Genomic DNA, 16,158 nt, shown 5'->3' with positions numbered 1-16,158 from the left:
CCTGATCCAGTTCCTAAAGACAAGCGTACTAAGCACCACTTTACCCCAACATCTGGGGCCACCCCAGAAATACTTGTTCTCTGCCAGTTCCATACCCCCAAAGGCAGGAAACCTTGCCATCTATCACTGTTCCTCAACAGCCCAAGGAGGGGCTGGATATTCTGGCCCCAAGCAGAGCGAGTGGCAAGGCTCAGTTTCCACTACCTCGGACAGTGAGCTGGGCAGTGGATGTGTGGAGGCCCACATGGAAGGAGACCGTGCCTGCATCCTCGGGAGTCACACTCTTCAGCTTCAGTGTATGGATGCAGCCACCCTGCACAGCCACCTCTGTCACCTCATTGGTCTGCAGTGGCAAGCCCTGGAGGCGCCACTCCACATCCATGGCCCCAGCCCGCGACACCTCACAGCTGAACTCTGCTTCCTCATCAGCCTGCACCTCAGTGTCAACCAGGCCCCTCACAATGGTCACATCAGGCTCTGGAATGTGGGCAAAGGGGGTCTTTACTAGACAGGTCAGAGCATTTGGGCCAAGGACCCATGACTCCCACCCCCACCTCACCTGCAGGAAGCCCTCCCAGGTACTCTCATGCTCTTCTGTTACACCCTCTATCTCTTCCACATGACATTCATCATCCAATATGCTCACAAACACAGCTCCTTCCCATGACACTGAGCTACTGGGGACAGATACCAGGCAAGGGGAAACTGTTTGGAGAAAGCAGGCTAGGAATTGTGTGTGTGTGTGCAGGGGGGTGCTGCTTTCCGTTCCTTCCCACCCTATGGCTGGAGTGAGACATTAGGAAGGCAAGACCTTTGAGACAGACAAGCAGCAGCTCAGAGAGGGTTGCCTGGGCCAGGCTGTCCCACCTGTTGGCAGGGGGTGGGAGGCAGGGCAGTGTTCAGAGGCCACAGCTTCAGTTTCCTCTCTGTCAACACTTTTCTAGAGGCACTGGCACCATAGTGGTGCAGAAATGAGCAGAGAAAGCTTGTAACCCTAGGGGTCTTAGAGCTACCCTTGGTACAGCACCTGGCGAGAGGGGGTGCTGAGGTGGGCCAGGTGTGCCCCCAGGTAGCCATAAGGGGATTGGGTGTGGCAGGGAAGGCTCACCTTTGACTTTGAGGGAAGCCAAGGTTTTCTGGCTGCCCACCATGCAGGTATACTCCCCCGTGTCCTTGGCCTCGAGCCCATGGATCAGCAGCTCGCAGGTGGCCCCCTTGCGCCTCATCTCATACTTGGAACTCACTTGCAGTTCCACACCCTCTTTGAGCCACAGCACGGGGGCCCCAAGCTCTGAGTTGTTCAGCTGGCAGCACAGCCGGGCTACACCACCTGCCTCCTGCTCTGCATTCTGCAGCTCTGTCTTAAACACAGGCTGGAGGGCTGGGGAGCCAGAGAGGGATGCTTAGGGCTGCTGAGCAAGGTGCCTGCCAGTCCTTGTGAACTGAGGGACTCAGGGAGGGCAGGGGCCAGTGGGAAGCTCACCGCGGACAGAGAGGCTGGCAGTGCTCTGCATATGACCTGTGTCACAGGTGTAGTGGCCAGCGTCCTCCTGCTCAGCTCCGTGCACCAGCAACTCGGCAGTTGTGCCCTCCAGAACCATCTGGTACTTGGCACAGGGGAAGAGCTGCAGGGAGCCCTTGCGCCACTCCACACTGGCACCTGCCCGGCTCAGCTCACAGCGCAGGTGTGCCGTTGCACCCTCATCTACCTCCTGGGCCTGCAGCTCCTGAAGGAACCTTACGGGTGCAGCTACAATGGAAGAGTGAGAAAGTGAGGGCACATGCACCAGTAGTTATGGAGATGGGGGAACCACAGGTGTGCAGCTAACAGGGGCTGGGTAGTGGGAGGGGAACAGCTTCAGGCCAGGTCTGCCCTGCCTTGCACCAGCCAGTTCCAGCAGTTCCATCTCCAGGGTGGAGCTGCAGCCCTGAGGAACCCCTACAGCATGTGCGGCTGGCCTAGGGGCCCACCTGTGACAGTGAGGGTTGCACTGGTGGCCTGGGAGCCACAGGTGCAAGTATATTCTCCAGCATCCTCCCGGCGCAAGTCTCGAAGCACCAGCTCTGCAATGTGGCCCCGCTGCTGTGGCTCCCGGCGTCTGTCTGCCTGCAGCTCCAGGCCACCCTTACTCCAAACCACAATGGAGCTGGGCTCAGACAGCTCACATCTCAGGCTGGCTGAGTTGCCCTCCTCAGCCTGCAGGCTCTGCAGTGGCTTCCTGAACACCTCTGGGACTACAGGATGGGAGTTGGGGGTGAAGGGAAGAGAAAAGGTCATCCCCAAGACTCGTATCCACAAACCCAGCAAGGAGACTGGCACCCAAAACCCAGTCAGCCCCACCAAGGGCCAAGGCCAGATGTGGATCATGGCTTCACCCCAGCTGCCTGACCTGCTCAAAGGACCCACTGCCTCAAGCTCCTGGCGGCTGGGGGTGGGAGTGGGATCATGGGGCTAAGTCTACTCTAAGGGAAGGGGGATTGAAATGGGGGCTGTAAGAGGAGCCCTGGATCTGACTCAGGCTATTCTCATGCCTACCTCTACCCAGGAGACCCACAGACGGGCCAATACCCCTTCAGATCATCAGGGCTGGGGAAGGGGCAACCTCTACTCCTAGGGCAGGACCCTCAGATCCTGACTAGAGGCTATGGAGTATGGGGGGAAAGTTGAGTGCATTAGGATGGGTAGGGGGAGAGGAATATTGTGGGAATTCCATCCCTATTTGGAAGCAGGCCATGTTAGGTCATTTGGGTGGAGATCAGTACCCAGACACCAGGATACTGAACAGTGAGAAAGGTGAGCAGACAAGTAACAGAGAGAAACCACACAGGGCAAAGAGGAGGCGAGCAGTGTGGGCACAAGAGATAAGAGCACAGGCATAGGTCCCCAAGTGAGTCCATGTGGCCATCTTTACCCTTGACAGTCAGCATGCCCGAGGTCTTCTCCTGCCCGCACACACACGAGTACTCGCCAGTGTCCGCCACAGTCAAGTCACAGATCTCCAGCTTGCACACGACTCCATCCTGCCTCAGGCTCACTCTGTCCCCAGGTCTGAGGATCTCAGGCCCCTTTCTCCATTCCACAGGGGATGCCTTGCTCAGTTCACAGTGCAGTGTGGCCGTAGCACCTTCCATGGCCTCTTCCATCCTCAGACCCTTTGTGAACTTGGAGGGCAGGGCTGAGGAGGGTCAGAGTAACACAGAGAACATAAGACTGTGTGGGGAATTCTGTGTCCAACATGGGAACATCCACCAGAACCACACAAACTACAAAGGACTGAGAAATGAACAAATATGAATGCACGGAAAATGAGGGAAGTAAATGGCCTAGAGGGACAGAAACAGACTGGATGTGAATATCGTGACAAATTCTGAAGGAGGAGATGGACGCCAAGAGATGCTCAGGGAATGACAATAGGAGAGACCACAGAGACCGACAGAGTCTGATGGGAGAAGGAGATGACATGGAGACAAAATGCATACACCAAGCAATGGGTCCATGTGGCTGCACACAGTCTTTACCCTGGACGGTCAGTGTGGCCGATGTTCTCTCCTGCCCACATACGCATGAGTACTCCCCAGCATCTGCCACCATCAGGCCACGGATCTCCAGCTCACACATGACTCCATCCTGCCTCAGGCTCACTCTGTCCCCAGCTCTCAGGGTCTCGGGTCCCTTCCTCCACTCCACGGGGGCCTCCTTGCTCAGCTCACAGTGCAGCGTGGCTGTGGTCCCTTCCATGAACTCCTTGCTTCTCAGTCTTCTTATGAACTCAGCAGGCAGGGCTAGGGAGGGACACACAGACACAGAACATCAGAGTCACAGGAGAAATGTGGAGACAGGATATGACGCAACAGAGGGAAAGACACAGACCCCAACAGGACAAGAGGACAAGAGGATAGAACCTGCAGTGACATGAGAGGTAGGAAGTTATCTCAGATGCTGGTTTCTCATGGTTCACACAACAGCCCAGGAAGGAAAAAGAAATTCCGTGGAGTTATGGCAAGAGAGTAACACTGAGACTAGTAGGGAAAAGGTGATGGGCGCAGGAAAATACCATGAAGTCAATAATTAAATTCTAAAACACAGCTCTGCTTCACTAAACATGGTCTTTACCCGTGACGGTGAGTGTGGCCGATGTTCTCTCCTGCCCACACACACACGAGTACTCCCCAGCATCTGCCATAACTAGGGCACAGATCTCCAGCTCACACATAGCTCCATGCTGCCGCAAGCTCAATCTGTCCCCAGCTCTCAGGGTCTTGGGCCCCTTCCTCCACTCCACAGAGGCTTCCTTGCTCAGCTCACAGCACAGCATGGCTGTGGCCCCTTCTGTGGCTTCCTGATTCCTCAGACTCTTTGTGAACTTGGCAGGCAGGACTGGAGATGGTCAGAAGGATACAAACACCATTATGCTTTCCAAACACACAGAAGAAACAGAATATGGACAGCACATAGAAGACATAAAATCCAAAAGGACATGGGCTACATGCTATGGACTGTGTCTCCATTTGGCCTAGTCTGCTCAGTGTGGTTGTGGTCCATTCCTTGGACTACTCAGTCTCCCCTTTATTATGAATCTGAGGAGGGATGGAAGCATGGAGAACATCAGATTCTTCAAATTCATTGGGGACAGGACACGACAGGACAGACGAGAAGACACAGACACAAACTGGACAACAGGATAGAACCTACAGTAAAACTGTGAGGAGTGGGAAGACTGAGATGCCAGTTTCTCATGGTGCACACAATAGCCCAGGAAGGAGGAAGAAATTTCATGGTATTATGAGAGGAGGATGAAACTGAGATGAGGCGGGAAGGTGAGATGGGTGTAGGAAGACACCATGAGGTTGATAATTAGATAGAAAAACAAAAATCTGCTGGTCTGCATGTGGCCCTTACCGCGGACGGTGAGTGCGGCTGAGGTTTTTTCCTGCCCACACACGCACGAGTACTCTCCAGCGTCCGCCACGGTCAGGCCACGGATCTCCAGCTCACACGTGGCTCCATCCTGCCTCAGGATCACTCTGTCCCCAGCTCTCAGGGTCTCAGAACCTTTCCTCCACTCCACGGGGGCCGCCTTGCTCAGCTCACAGTGCAGCGTGGCTGAGGCCCCCTCTGTGGCCTCTTCCTTCCTCAGACCCTTTGTGAACTTGGCGGGCAGGGCTGGAGATCGTCAGAAACATAAAAATCCATCACGCCCTCTGAACACGGGAGAAACAGCACACGCACTGCACAGAGAAGACACCAAACCCAACTGGACACGGGCCACATGCTGGGTGTGCCATGCACACACTGTGGACTGTGGCCTCCCTCGGCCCAGTCTTACAAAGTGGGGTTAGGCACCTCCCACAGACTCCTCAGGCCTCGTATTGGTATTAACCTAGGACCAGGGCTGGAAAGTGTTAGAAGGCATAGGAAACATCCGAATCTCCAGAGATCATCGGGGACGGAAATGACAAGACAGAGGAAAAGACATAGACCCCAACAGGACAAGAGGACAGAACCCACAGCGACACAAAGAGGGGTGGGAAGTGGCTGAGATGCTGGTTTCTCATGGTGCACACAATAGCCCAGGAAGGAGGACGAAGTTCCAGGGAGTTCTCGCAAGCGGGTGATACTGAGATGACCAGGGAAGGTAGGACGGGTGTAGGAAGACACCATGAGGTTGATAACTGGACACCAAAACACAACTCCGCCAGTCTGCACACAGTCTTTACCCCTGACGGTGAGTGTGGCTGAGGTTTTTTCCTGCCCACACACGCACGAGTACTCTCCAGCGTCCGCCACGGTCAGGCCACGGATCTCCAGCTCACACGTGGCTCCATCCTGCCTCAGGATCACTCTGTCCCCAGCTCTCAGGGTCTCAGAACCTTTCCTCCACTCCACGGGGGCCGCCTTGCTCAGCTCACAGTGCAGCGTGGCTGAGGCCCCCTCTGTGGCCTCTTCCTTCCTCAGACCCTTTGTGAACTTGGCGGGCAGGGCTGGAGATCGTCAGAAACATAAAAATCCATCACGCCCTCTGAACACGGGAGAAACAGCACACGCACTGCACAGAGAAGACACCAAACCCAACTGGACACGGGCCACATGCTGGGTGTGCCATGCACACACTGTGGACTGTGGCCTCCCTCGGCCCAGTCTTACAAAGTGGGGTTAGGCACCTCCCACAGACTCCTCAGGCCTCGTATTGGTATTAACCTAGGACCAGGGCTGGAAAGTGTTAGAAGGCATAGGAAACATCCGAATCTCCAGAGATCATCGGGGACGGAAATGACAAGACAGAGGAAAAGACATAGACCCCAACAGGACAAGAGGACAGAACCCACAGCGACACAAAGAGGGGTGGGAAGTGGCTGAGATGCTGGTTTCTCATGGTGCACACAATAGCCCAGGAAGGAGGACGAAGTTCCAGGGAGTTCTCGCAAGCGGGTGATACTGAGATGACCAGGGAAGGTAGGACGGGTGTAGGAAGACACCATGAGGTTGATAACTGGACACCAAAACACAACTCCGCCAGTCTGCACACAGTCTTTACCCCTGACGGTGAGTGTGGCTGAGGTTTTTTCCTGCCCACACACGCACGAGTACTCTCCAGCGTCCGCCACGGTCAGGCCACGGATCTCCAGCTCACACGTGGCTCCATCCTGCCTCAGGATCACTCTGTCCCCAGCTCTCAGGGTCTCAGAACCTTTCCTCCACTCCACGGGGGCCGCCTTGCTCAGCTCACAGTGCAGCGTGGCTGAGGCCCCCTCTGTGGCCTCTTCCTTCCTCAGACCCTTTGTGAACTTGGCGGGCAGGGCTGGAGATCGTCAGAAACATAAAAATCCATCACGCCCTCTGAACACGGGAGAAACAGCACACGCACTGCACAGAGAAGACACCAAACCCAACTGGACACGGGCCACATGCTGGGTGTGCCATGCACACACTGTGGACTGTGGCCTCCCTCGGCCCAGTCTTACAAAGTGGGGTTAGGCACCTCCCACAGACTCCTCAGGCCTCGTATTGGTATTAACCTAGGACCAGGGCTGGAAAGTGTTAGAAGGCATAGGAAACATCCGAATCTCCAGAGATCATCGGGGACGGAAATGACAAGACAGAGGAAAAGACATAGACCCCAACAGGACAAGAGGACAGAACCCACAGCGACACAAAGAGGGGTGGGAAGTGGCTGAGATGCTGGTTTCTCATGGTGCACACAATAGCCCAGGAAGGAGGACGAAGTTCCAGGGAGTTCTCGCAAGCGGGTGATACTGAGATGACCAGGGAAGGTAGGACGGGTGTAGGAAGACACCATGAGGTTGATAACTGGACACCAAAACACAACTCCGCCAGTCTGCACACAGTCTTTACCCCTGACGGTGAGTGTGGCTGAGGTTTTTTCCTGCCCACACACGCACGAGTACTCTCCAGCGTCCGCCACGGTCAGGCCACGGATCTCCAGCTCACACGTGGCTCCATCCTGCCTCAGGATCACTCTGTCCCCAGCTCTCAGGGTCTCAGAACCTTTCCTCCACTCCACGGGGGCCGCCTTGCTCAGCTCACAGTGCAGTGTGGCTGAGGCCCCCTCTGTGGCCTCTTCCTTCCTCAGACCCTTTGTGAACTTGGCGGGCAGGGCTGGAGATCGTCAGAAACATAAAAATCCATCACGCCCTCTGAACACGGGAGAAACAGCACACGCACTGCACAGAGAAGACACCAAACCCAACTGGACACGGGCCACATGCTGGGTGTGCCATGCACACACTGTGGACTGTGGCCTCCCTCGGCCCAGTCTTACAAAGTGGGGTTAGGCACCTCCCACAGACTCCTCAGGCCTCGTATTGGTATTAACCTAGGACCAGGGCTGGAAAGTGTTAGAAGGCATAGGAAACATCCGAATCTCCAGAGATCATCGGGGACGGAAATGACAAGACAGAGGAAAAGACATAGACCCCAACAGGACAAGAGGACAGAACCCACAGCGACACAAAGAGGGGTGGGAAGTGGCTGAGATGCTGGTTTCTCATGGTGCACACAATAGCCCAGGAAGGAGGACGAAGTTCCAGGGAGTTCTCGCAAGCGGGTGATACTGAGATGACCAGGGAAGGTAGGACGGGTGTAGGAAGACACCATGAGGTTGATAACTGGACACCAAAACACAACTCCGCCAGTCTGCACACAGTCTTTACCCCTGACGGTGAGTGTGGCTGAGGTTTTTTCCTGCCCACACACGCACGAGTACTCTCCAGCGTCCGCCACGGTCAGGCCACGGATCTCCAGCTCACACGTGGCTCCATCCTGCCTCAGGATCACTCTGTCCCCAGCTCTCAGGGTCTCAGAACCTTTCCTCCACTCCACGGGGGCCGCCTTGCTCAGCTCACAGTGCAGCGTGGCTGAGGCCCCCTCTGTGGCCTCTTCCTTCCTCAGACCCTTTGTGAACTTGGCGGGCAGGGCTGGAGATCGTCAGAAACATAAAAATCCATCACGCCCTCTGAACACGGGAGAAACAGCACACGCACTGCACAGAGAAGACACCAAACCCAACTGGACACGGGCCACATGCTGGGTGTGCCATGCACACACTGTGGACTGTGGCCTCCCTCGGCCCAGTCTTACAAAGTGGGGTTAGGCACCTCCCACAGACTCCTCAGGCCTCGTATTGGTATTAACCTAGGACCAGGGCTGGAAAGTGTTAGAAGGCATAGGAAACATCCGAATCTCCAGAGATCATCGGGGACGGAAATGACAAGACAGAGGAAAAGACATAGACCCCAACAGGACAAGAGGACAGAACCCACAGCGACACAAAGAGGGGTGGGAAGTGGCTGAGATGCTGGTTTCTCATGGTGCACACAATAGCCCAGGAAGGAGGACGAAGTTCCAGGGAGTTCTCGCAAGCGGGTGATACTGAGATGACCAGGGAAGGTAGGACGGGTGTAGGAAGACACCATGAGGTTGATAACTGGACACCAAAACACAACTCCGCCAGTCTGCACACAGTCTTTACCCCTGACGGTGAGTGTGGCTGAGGTTTTTTCCTGCCCACACACGCACGAGTACTCTCCAGCGTCCGCCACGGTCAGGCCACGGATCTCCAGCTCACACGTGGCTCCATCCTGCCTCAGGATCACTCTGTCCCCAGCTCTCAGGGTCTCAGAACCTTTCCTCCACTCCACGGGGGCCGCCTTGCTCAGCTCACAGTGCAGCGTGGCTGAGGCCCCCTCTGTGGCCTCTTCCTTCCTCAGACCCTTTGTGAACTTGGCGGGCAGGGCTGGAGATCGTCAGAAACATAAAAATCCATCACGCCCTCTGAACACGGGAGAAACAGCACACGCACTGCACAGAGAAGACACCAAACCCAACTGGACACGGGCCACATGCTGGGTGTGCCATGCACACACTGTGGACTGTGGCCTCCCTCGGCCCAGTCTTACAAAGTGGGGTTAGGCACCTCCCACAGACTCCTCAGGCCTCGTATTGGTATTAACCTAGGACCAGGGCTGGAAAGTGTTAGAAGGCATAGGAAACATCCGAATCTCCAGAGATCATCGGGGACGGAAATGACAAGACAGAGGAAAAGACATAGACCCCAACAGGACAAGAGGACAGAACCCACAGCGACACAAAGAGGGGTGGGAAGTGGCTGAGATGCTGGTTTCTCATGGTGCACACAATAGCCCAGGAAGGAGGACGAAGTTCCAGGGAGTTCTCGCAAGCGGGTGATACTGAGATGACCAGGGAAGGTAGGACGGGTGTAGGAAGACACCATGAGGTTGATAACTGGACACCAAAACACAACTCCGCCAGTCTGCACACAGTCTTTACCCCTGACGGTGAGTGTGGCTGAGGTTTTTTCCTGCCCACACACGCACGAGTACTCTCCAGCGTCCGCCACGGTCAGGCCACGGATCTCCAGCTCACACGTGGCTCCATCCTGCCTCAGGATCACTCTGTCCCCAGCTCTCAGGGTCTCAGAACCTTTCCTCCACTCCACGGGGGCCGCCTTGCTCAGCTCACAGTGCAGCGTGGCTGAGGCCCCCTCTGTGGCCTCTTCCTTCCTCAGACCCTTTGTGAACTTGGCGGGCAGGGCTGGAGATCGTCAGAAACATAAAAATCCATCACGCCCTCTGAACACGGGAGAAACAGCACACGCACTGCACAGAGAAGACACCAAACCCAACTGGACACGGGCCACATGCTGGGTGTGCCATGCACACACTGTGGACTGTGGCCTCCCTCGGCCCAGTCTTACAAAGTGGGGTTAGGCACCTCCCACAGACTCCTCAGGCCTCGTATTGGTATTAACCTAGGACCAGGGCTGGAAAGTGTTAGAAGGCATAGGAAACATCCGAATCTCCAGAGATCATCGGGGACGGAAATGACAAGACAGAGGAAAAGACATAGACCCCAACAGGACAAGAGGACAGAACCCACAGCGACACAAAGAGGGGTGGGAAGTGGCTGAGATGCTGGTTTCTCATGGTGCACACAATAGCCCAGGAAGGAGGACGAAGTTCCAGGGAGTTCTCGCAAGCGGGTGATACTGAGATGACCAGGGAAGGTAGGACGGGTGTAGGAAGACACCATGAGGTTGATAACTGGACACCAAAACACAACTCCGCCAGTCTGCACACAGTCTTTACCCCTGACGGTGAGTGTGGCTGAGGTTTTTTCCTGCCCACACACGCACGAGTACTCTCCAGCGTCCGCCACGGTCAGGCCACGGATCTCCAGCTCACACGTGGCTCCATCCTGCCTCAGGATCACTCTGTCCCCAGCTCTCAGGGTCTCAGAACCTTTCCTCCACTCCACGGGGGCCGCCTTGCTCAGCTCACAGTGCAGCGTGGCTGAGGCCCCCTCTGTGGCCTCTTCCTTCCTCAGACCCTTTGTGAACTTGGCGGGCAGGGCTGGAGATCGTCAGAAACATAAAAATCCATCACGCCCTCTGAACACGGGAGAAACAGCACACGCACTGCACAGAGAAGACACCAAACCCAACTGGACACGGGCCACATGCTGGGTGTGCCATGCACACACTGTGGACTGTGGCCTCCCTCGGCCCAGTCTTACAAAGTGGGGTTAGGCACCTCCCACAGACTCCTCAGGCCTCGTATTGGTATTAACCTAGGACCAGGGCTGGAAAGTGTTAGAAGGCATAGGAAACATCCGAATCTCCAGAGATCATCGGGGACGGAAATGACAAGACAGAGGAAAAGACATAGACCCCAACAGGACAAGAGGACAGAACCCACAGCGACACAAAGAGGGGTGGGAAGTGGCTGAGATGCTGGTTTCTCATGGTGCACACAATAGCCCAGGAAGGAGGACGAAGTTCCAGGGAGTTCTCGCAAGCGGGTGATACTGAGATGACCAGGGAAGGTAGGACGGGTGTAGGAAGACACCATGAGGTTGATAACTGGACACCAAAACACAACTCCGCCAGTCTGCACACAGTCTTTACCCCTGACGGTGAGTGTGGCTGAGGTTTTTTCCTGCCCACACACGCACGAGTACTCTCCAGCGTCCGCCACGGTCAGGCCACGGATCTCCAGCTCACACGTGGCTCCATCCTGCCTCAGGATCACTCTGTCCCCAGCTCTCAGGGTCTCAGAACCTTTCCTCCACTCCACGGGGGCCGCCTTGCTCAGCTCACAGTGCAGCGTGGCTGAGGCCCCCTCTGTGGCCTCTTCCTTCCTCAGACCCTTTGTGAACTTGGCGGGCAGGGCTGGAGATCGTCAGAAACATAAAAATCCATCACGCCCTCTGAACACGGGAGAAACAGCACACGCACTGCACAGAGAAGACACCAAACCCAACTGGACACGGGCCACATGCTGGGTGTGCCATGCACACACTGTGGACTGTGGCCTCCCTCGGCCCAGTCTTACAAAGTGGGGTTAGGCACCTCCCACAGACTCCTCAGGCCTCGTATTGGTATTAACCTAGGACCAGGGCTGGAAAGTGTTAGAAGGCATAGGAAACATCCGAATCTCCAGAGATCATCGGGGACGGAAATGACAAGACAGAGGAAAAGACATAGACCCCAACAGGACAAGAGGACAGAACCCACAGCGACACAAAGAGGGGTGGGAAGTGGCTGAGATGCTGGTTTCTCATGGTGCACACAATAGCCCAGGAAGGAGGACGAAGTTCCAGGGAGTTCTCGCAAGCGGGTGATACTGAGATGACCAGGGAAGGTAGGACGGGTGTAGGAAGACACCATGAGGTTGATAACTGGACACCAAAACACAACTCCGCCAGTCTGCACACAGTCTTTACCCCTGACGGTGAGTGTGGCTGAGGTTTTTTCCTGCCCACACACGCACGAGTACTCTCCAGCGTCCGCCACGGTCAGGCCACGGATCTCCAGCTCACACGTGGCTCCATCCTGCCTCAGGATCACTCTGTCCCCAGCTCTCAGGGTCTCAGAACCTTTCCTCCACTCCACGGGGGCCGCCTTGCTCAGCTCACAGTGCAGCGTGGCTGAGGCCCCCTCTGTGGCCTCTTCCTTCCTCAGACCCTTTGTGAACTTGGCGGGCAGGGCTGGAGATCGTCAGAAACATAAAAATCCATCACGCCCTCTGAACACGGGAGAAACAGCACACGCACTGCACAGAGAAGACACCAAACCCAACTGGACACGGGCCACATGCTGGGTGTGCCATGCACACACTGTGGACTGTGGCCTCCCTCGGCCCAGTCTTACAAAGTGGGGTTAGGCACCTCCCACAGACTCCTCAGGCCTCGTATTGGTATTAACCTAGGACCAGGGCTGGAAAGTGTTAGAAGGCATAGGAAACATCCGAATCTCCAGAGATCATCGGGGACGGAAATGACAAGACAGAGGAAAAGACATAGACCCCAACAGGACAAGAGGACAGAACCCACAGCGACACAAAGAGGGGTGGGAAGTGGCTGAGATGCTGGTTTCTCATGGTGCACACAATAGCCCAGGAAGGAGGACGAAGTTCCAGGGAGTTCTCGCAAGCGGGTGATACTGAGATGACCAGGGAAGGTAGGACGGGTGTAGGAAGACACCATGAGGTTGATAACTGGACACCAAAACACAACTCCGCCAGTCTGCACACAGTCTTTACCCCTGACGGTGAGTGTGGCTGAGGTTTTTTCCTGCCCACACACGCACGAGTACTCTCCAGCGTCCGCCACGGTCAGGCCACGGATCTCCAGCTCACACGTGGCTCCATCCTGCCTCAGGATCACTCTGTCCCCAGCTCTCAGGGTCTCAGAACCTTTCCTCCACTCCACGGGGGCCGCCTTGCTCAGCTCACAGTGCAGCGTGGCTGAGGCCCCCTCTGTGGCCTCTTCCTTCCTCAGACCCTTTGTGAACTTGGCGGGCAGGGCTGGAGATCGTCAGAAACATAAAAATCCATCACGCCCTCTGAACACGGGAGAAACAGCACACGCACTGCACAGAGAAGACACCAAACCCAACTGGACACGGGCCACATGCTGGGTGTGCCATGCACACACTGTGGACTGTGGCCTCCCTCGGCCCAGTCTTACAAAGTGGGGTTAGGCACCTCCCACAGACTCCTCAGGCCTCGTATTGGTATTAATCTAGGACCAGGGCTGGAAAGTGTTAGAAGGCATAGGAAACATCCGAATCTCCAGAGATCATCGGGGACGGAAATGACAAGACAGAGGAAAAGACATAGACCCCAACAGGACAAGAGGACAGAACCCACAGCGACACAAAGAGGGGTGGGAAGTGGCTGAGATGCTGGTTTCTCATGGTGCACACAATAGCCCAGGAAGGAGGACGAAGTTCCAGGGAGTTCTCGCAAGCGGGTGATACTGAGATGACCAGGGAAGGTAGGACGGGTGTAGGAAGACACCATGAGGTTGATAACTGGACACCAAAACACAACTCCGCCAGTCTGCACACAGTCTTTACCCCTGACGGTGAGTGTGGCTGAGGTTTTTTCCTGCCCACACACGCACGAGTACTCTCCAGCGTCCGCCACGGTCAGGCCACGGATCTCCAGCTCACACGTGGCTCCATCCTGCCTCAGGATCACTCTGTCCCCAGCTCTCAGGGTCTCAGAACCTTTCCTCCACTCCACGGGGGCCGCCTTGCTCAGCTCACAGTGCAGCGTGGCTGAGGCCCCCTCTGTGGCCTCTTCCTTCCTCAGACCCTTTGTGAACTTGGCGGGCAGGGCTGGAGATCGTCAGAAACATAAAAATCCATCACGCCCTCTGAACACGGGAGAAACAGCACACGCACTGCACAGAGAAGACACCAAACCCAACTGGACACGGGCCACATGCTGGGTGTGCCATGCACACACTGTGGACTGTGGCCTCCCTCGGCCCAGTCTTACAAAGTGGGGTTAGGCACCTCCCACAGACTCCTCAGGCCTCGTATTGGTATTAACCTAGGACCAGGGCTGGAAAGTGTTAGAAGGCATAGGAAACATCCGAATCTCCAGAGATCATCGGGGACGGAAATGACAAGACAGAGGAAAAGACATAGACCCCAACAGGACAAGAGGACAGAACCCACAGCGACACAAAGAGGGGTGGGAAGTGGCTGAGATGCTGGTTTCTCATGGTGCACACAATAGCCCAGGAAGGAGGATGAAGTTCCAGGGAGTTCTCGCAAGCGGGTGATACTGAGATGACCAGGGAAGGTAGGACGGGTGTAGGAAGACACCATGAGGTTGATAACTGGACACCAAAACACAACTCCGCCAGTCTGCACACAGTCTTTACCCCTGACGGTGAGTGTGGCTGAGGTTTTTTCCTGCCCACACACGCACGAGTACTCTCCAGCGTCCGCCACGGTCAGGCCACGGATCTCCAGCTCACACGTGGCTCCATCCTGCCTCAGGATCACTCTGTCCCCAGCTCTCAGGGTCTCAGAACCTTTCCTCCACTCCACGGGGGCCGCCTTGCTCAGCTCACAGTGCAGCGTGGCTGAGGCCCCCTCTGTGGCCTCTTCCTTCCTCAGACCCTTTGTGAACTTGGCGGGCAGGGCTGGAGATCGTCAGAAACATAAAAATCCATCACGCCCTCTGAACACGGGAGAAACAGCACACGCACTGCACAGAGAAGACACCAAACCCAACTGGACACGGGCCACATGCTGGGTGTGCCATGCACACACTGTGGACTGTGGCCTCCCTCGGCCCAGTCTTACAAAGTGGGGTTAGGCACCTCCCACAGACTCCTCAGGCCTCGTATTGGTATTAACCTAGGACCAGGGCTGGAAAGTGTTAGAAGGCATAGGAAACATCCGAATCTCCAGAGATCATCGGGGACGGAAATGACAAGACAGAGGAAAAGACATAGACCCCAACAGGACAAGAGGACAGAACCCACAGCGACACAAAGAGGGGTGGGAAGTGGCTGAGATGCTGGTTTCTCATGGTGCACACAATAGCCCAGGAAGGAGGATGAAGTTCCAGGGAGTTCTCGCAAGCGGGTGATACTGAGATGACCAGGGAAGGTAGGACGGGTGTAGGAAGACACCATGAGGTTGATAACTGGACACCAAAACACAACTCCGCCAGTCTGCACACAGTCTTTACCCCTGACGGTGAGTGTGGCTGAGGTTTTTTCCTGCCCACACACGCACGAGTACTCTCCAGCGTCCGCCACGGTCAGGCCACGGATCTCCAGCTCACACGTGGCTCCATCCTGCCTCAGGATCACTCTGTCCCCAGCTCTCAGGGTCTCAGAACCTTTCCTCCACTCCACGGGGGCCGCCTTGCTCAGCTCACAGTGCAGCGTGGCTGAGGCCCCCTCTGTGGCCTCTTCCTTCCTCAGACCCTTTGTGAACTTGGCAGGTAGGGCTGGGAAGTTCAGAAAAACACAATTACCATCATGCCCTCTGAACACACAGCGCATCAGGAAATGGACAATACAAAGGCATAAATCCCAACTGGTATGGGTCACTTTTTGGGTGTTTTCTGTACACGTTGCACCATGGCTTTAAAAGTTCCAATGTGTACATGCGCCATAATACAGACTGTGAACAAAGACAATGAAATAATTATGGAAGGGGAAGGACAAGGACAGTGAGAGAGCATGGTAGATAAGGAAACGGAGAGCAGAGAGGTGATTGGAGGCCACCAAATTCCAGTCCACGTGGCCACATGTGGTCTTCCCCCCCTGATGGTGCGTGTGGCCGAGGTTTTCTCCTGCCCACAGAC

General features: G+C 55.7%; 1 protein-coding gene across 50 annotated transcripts in view; it reads right to left on the bottom strand.

The window, feature by feature from the left end:
- OBSCN (obscurin, cytoskeletal calmodulin and titin-interacting RhoGEF) overlaps nt 1–16,158 on the bottom strand; it is a 217,031-nt gene that overhangs the window by 60,014 nt on the left and 140,859 nt on the right. For 23 of the 50 annotated variants that reach the window (XM_085012099.1, XM_085012100.1, XM_085012105.1 and 20 more), the window contains 21 exons: nt 15,535–15,798; nt 14,717–14,980; nt 13,899–14,162; nt 13,081–13,344; nt 12,263–12,526; nt 11,445–11,708; nt 10,627–10,890; nt 9,809–10,072; nt 8,991–9,254; nt 8,173–8,436; nt 7,355–7,618; nt 6,537–6,800; nt 5,719–5,982; nt 4,901–5,164; nt 4,115–4,378; nt 3,520–3,783; nt 2,913–3,176; nt 1,972–2,235; nt 1,484–1,750; nt 1,109–1,381; nt 205–477 (listed from right to left, as the gene is read on the bottom strand). In XM_085012099.1, the coding sequence (XP_084868225.1) occupies nt 205–477; nt 1,109–1,381; nt 1,484–1,750; nt 1,972–2,235; nt 2,913–3,176; nt 3,520–3,783; nt 4,115–4,378; nt 4,901–5,164; nt 5,719–5,982; nt 6,537–6,800; nt 7,355–7,618; nt 8,173–8,436; nt 8,991–9,254; nt 9,809–10,072; nt 10,627–10,890; nt 11,445–11,708; nt 12,263–12,526; nt 13,081–13,344; nt 13,899–14,162; nt 14,717–14,980; nt 15,535–15,798 (5,565 nt within the window). The remainder of the gene's footprint in view (nt 1–204; nt 478–1,108; nt 1,382–1,483; nt 1,751–1,971; nt 2,236–2,912; nt 3,177–3,519; nt 3,784–4,114; nt 4,379–4,900; nt 5,165–5,718; nt 5,983–6,536; nt 6,801–7,354; nt 7,619–8,172; nt 8,437–8,990; nt 9,255–9,808; nt 10,073–10,626; nt 10,891–11,444; nt 11,709–12,262; nt 12,527–13,080; nt 13,345–13,898; nt 14,163–14,716; nt 14,981–15,534; nt 15,799–16,158) is intronic. The other 27 variants (XM_085012110.1, XM_085012126.1, XM_085012133.1 and 24 more) reach the window with 7 other exon arrangements.

The sequence above is a fragment of the Sus scrofa genome, chromosome 2 (genome assembly GCF_054392235.1).
Source record: "Sus scrofa isolate SSC_HxYL_T2T_F1_AM1 chromosome 2, Sscrofa_HxYL_maternal_Yorkshire_Landrace_v2.0, whole genome shotgun sequence".
In the NCBI taxonomy this organism is placed as follows: Eukaryota; Metazoa; Chordata; class Mammalia; order Artiodactyla; family Suidae; genus Sus; species Sus scrofa.
The sequence above is the reverse complement of the archived record's forward strand: the minus strand, read 5'-3'. Positions and strand labels throughout refer to the sequence as shown.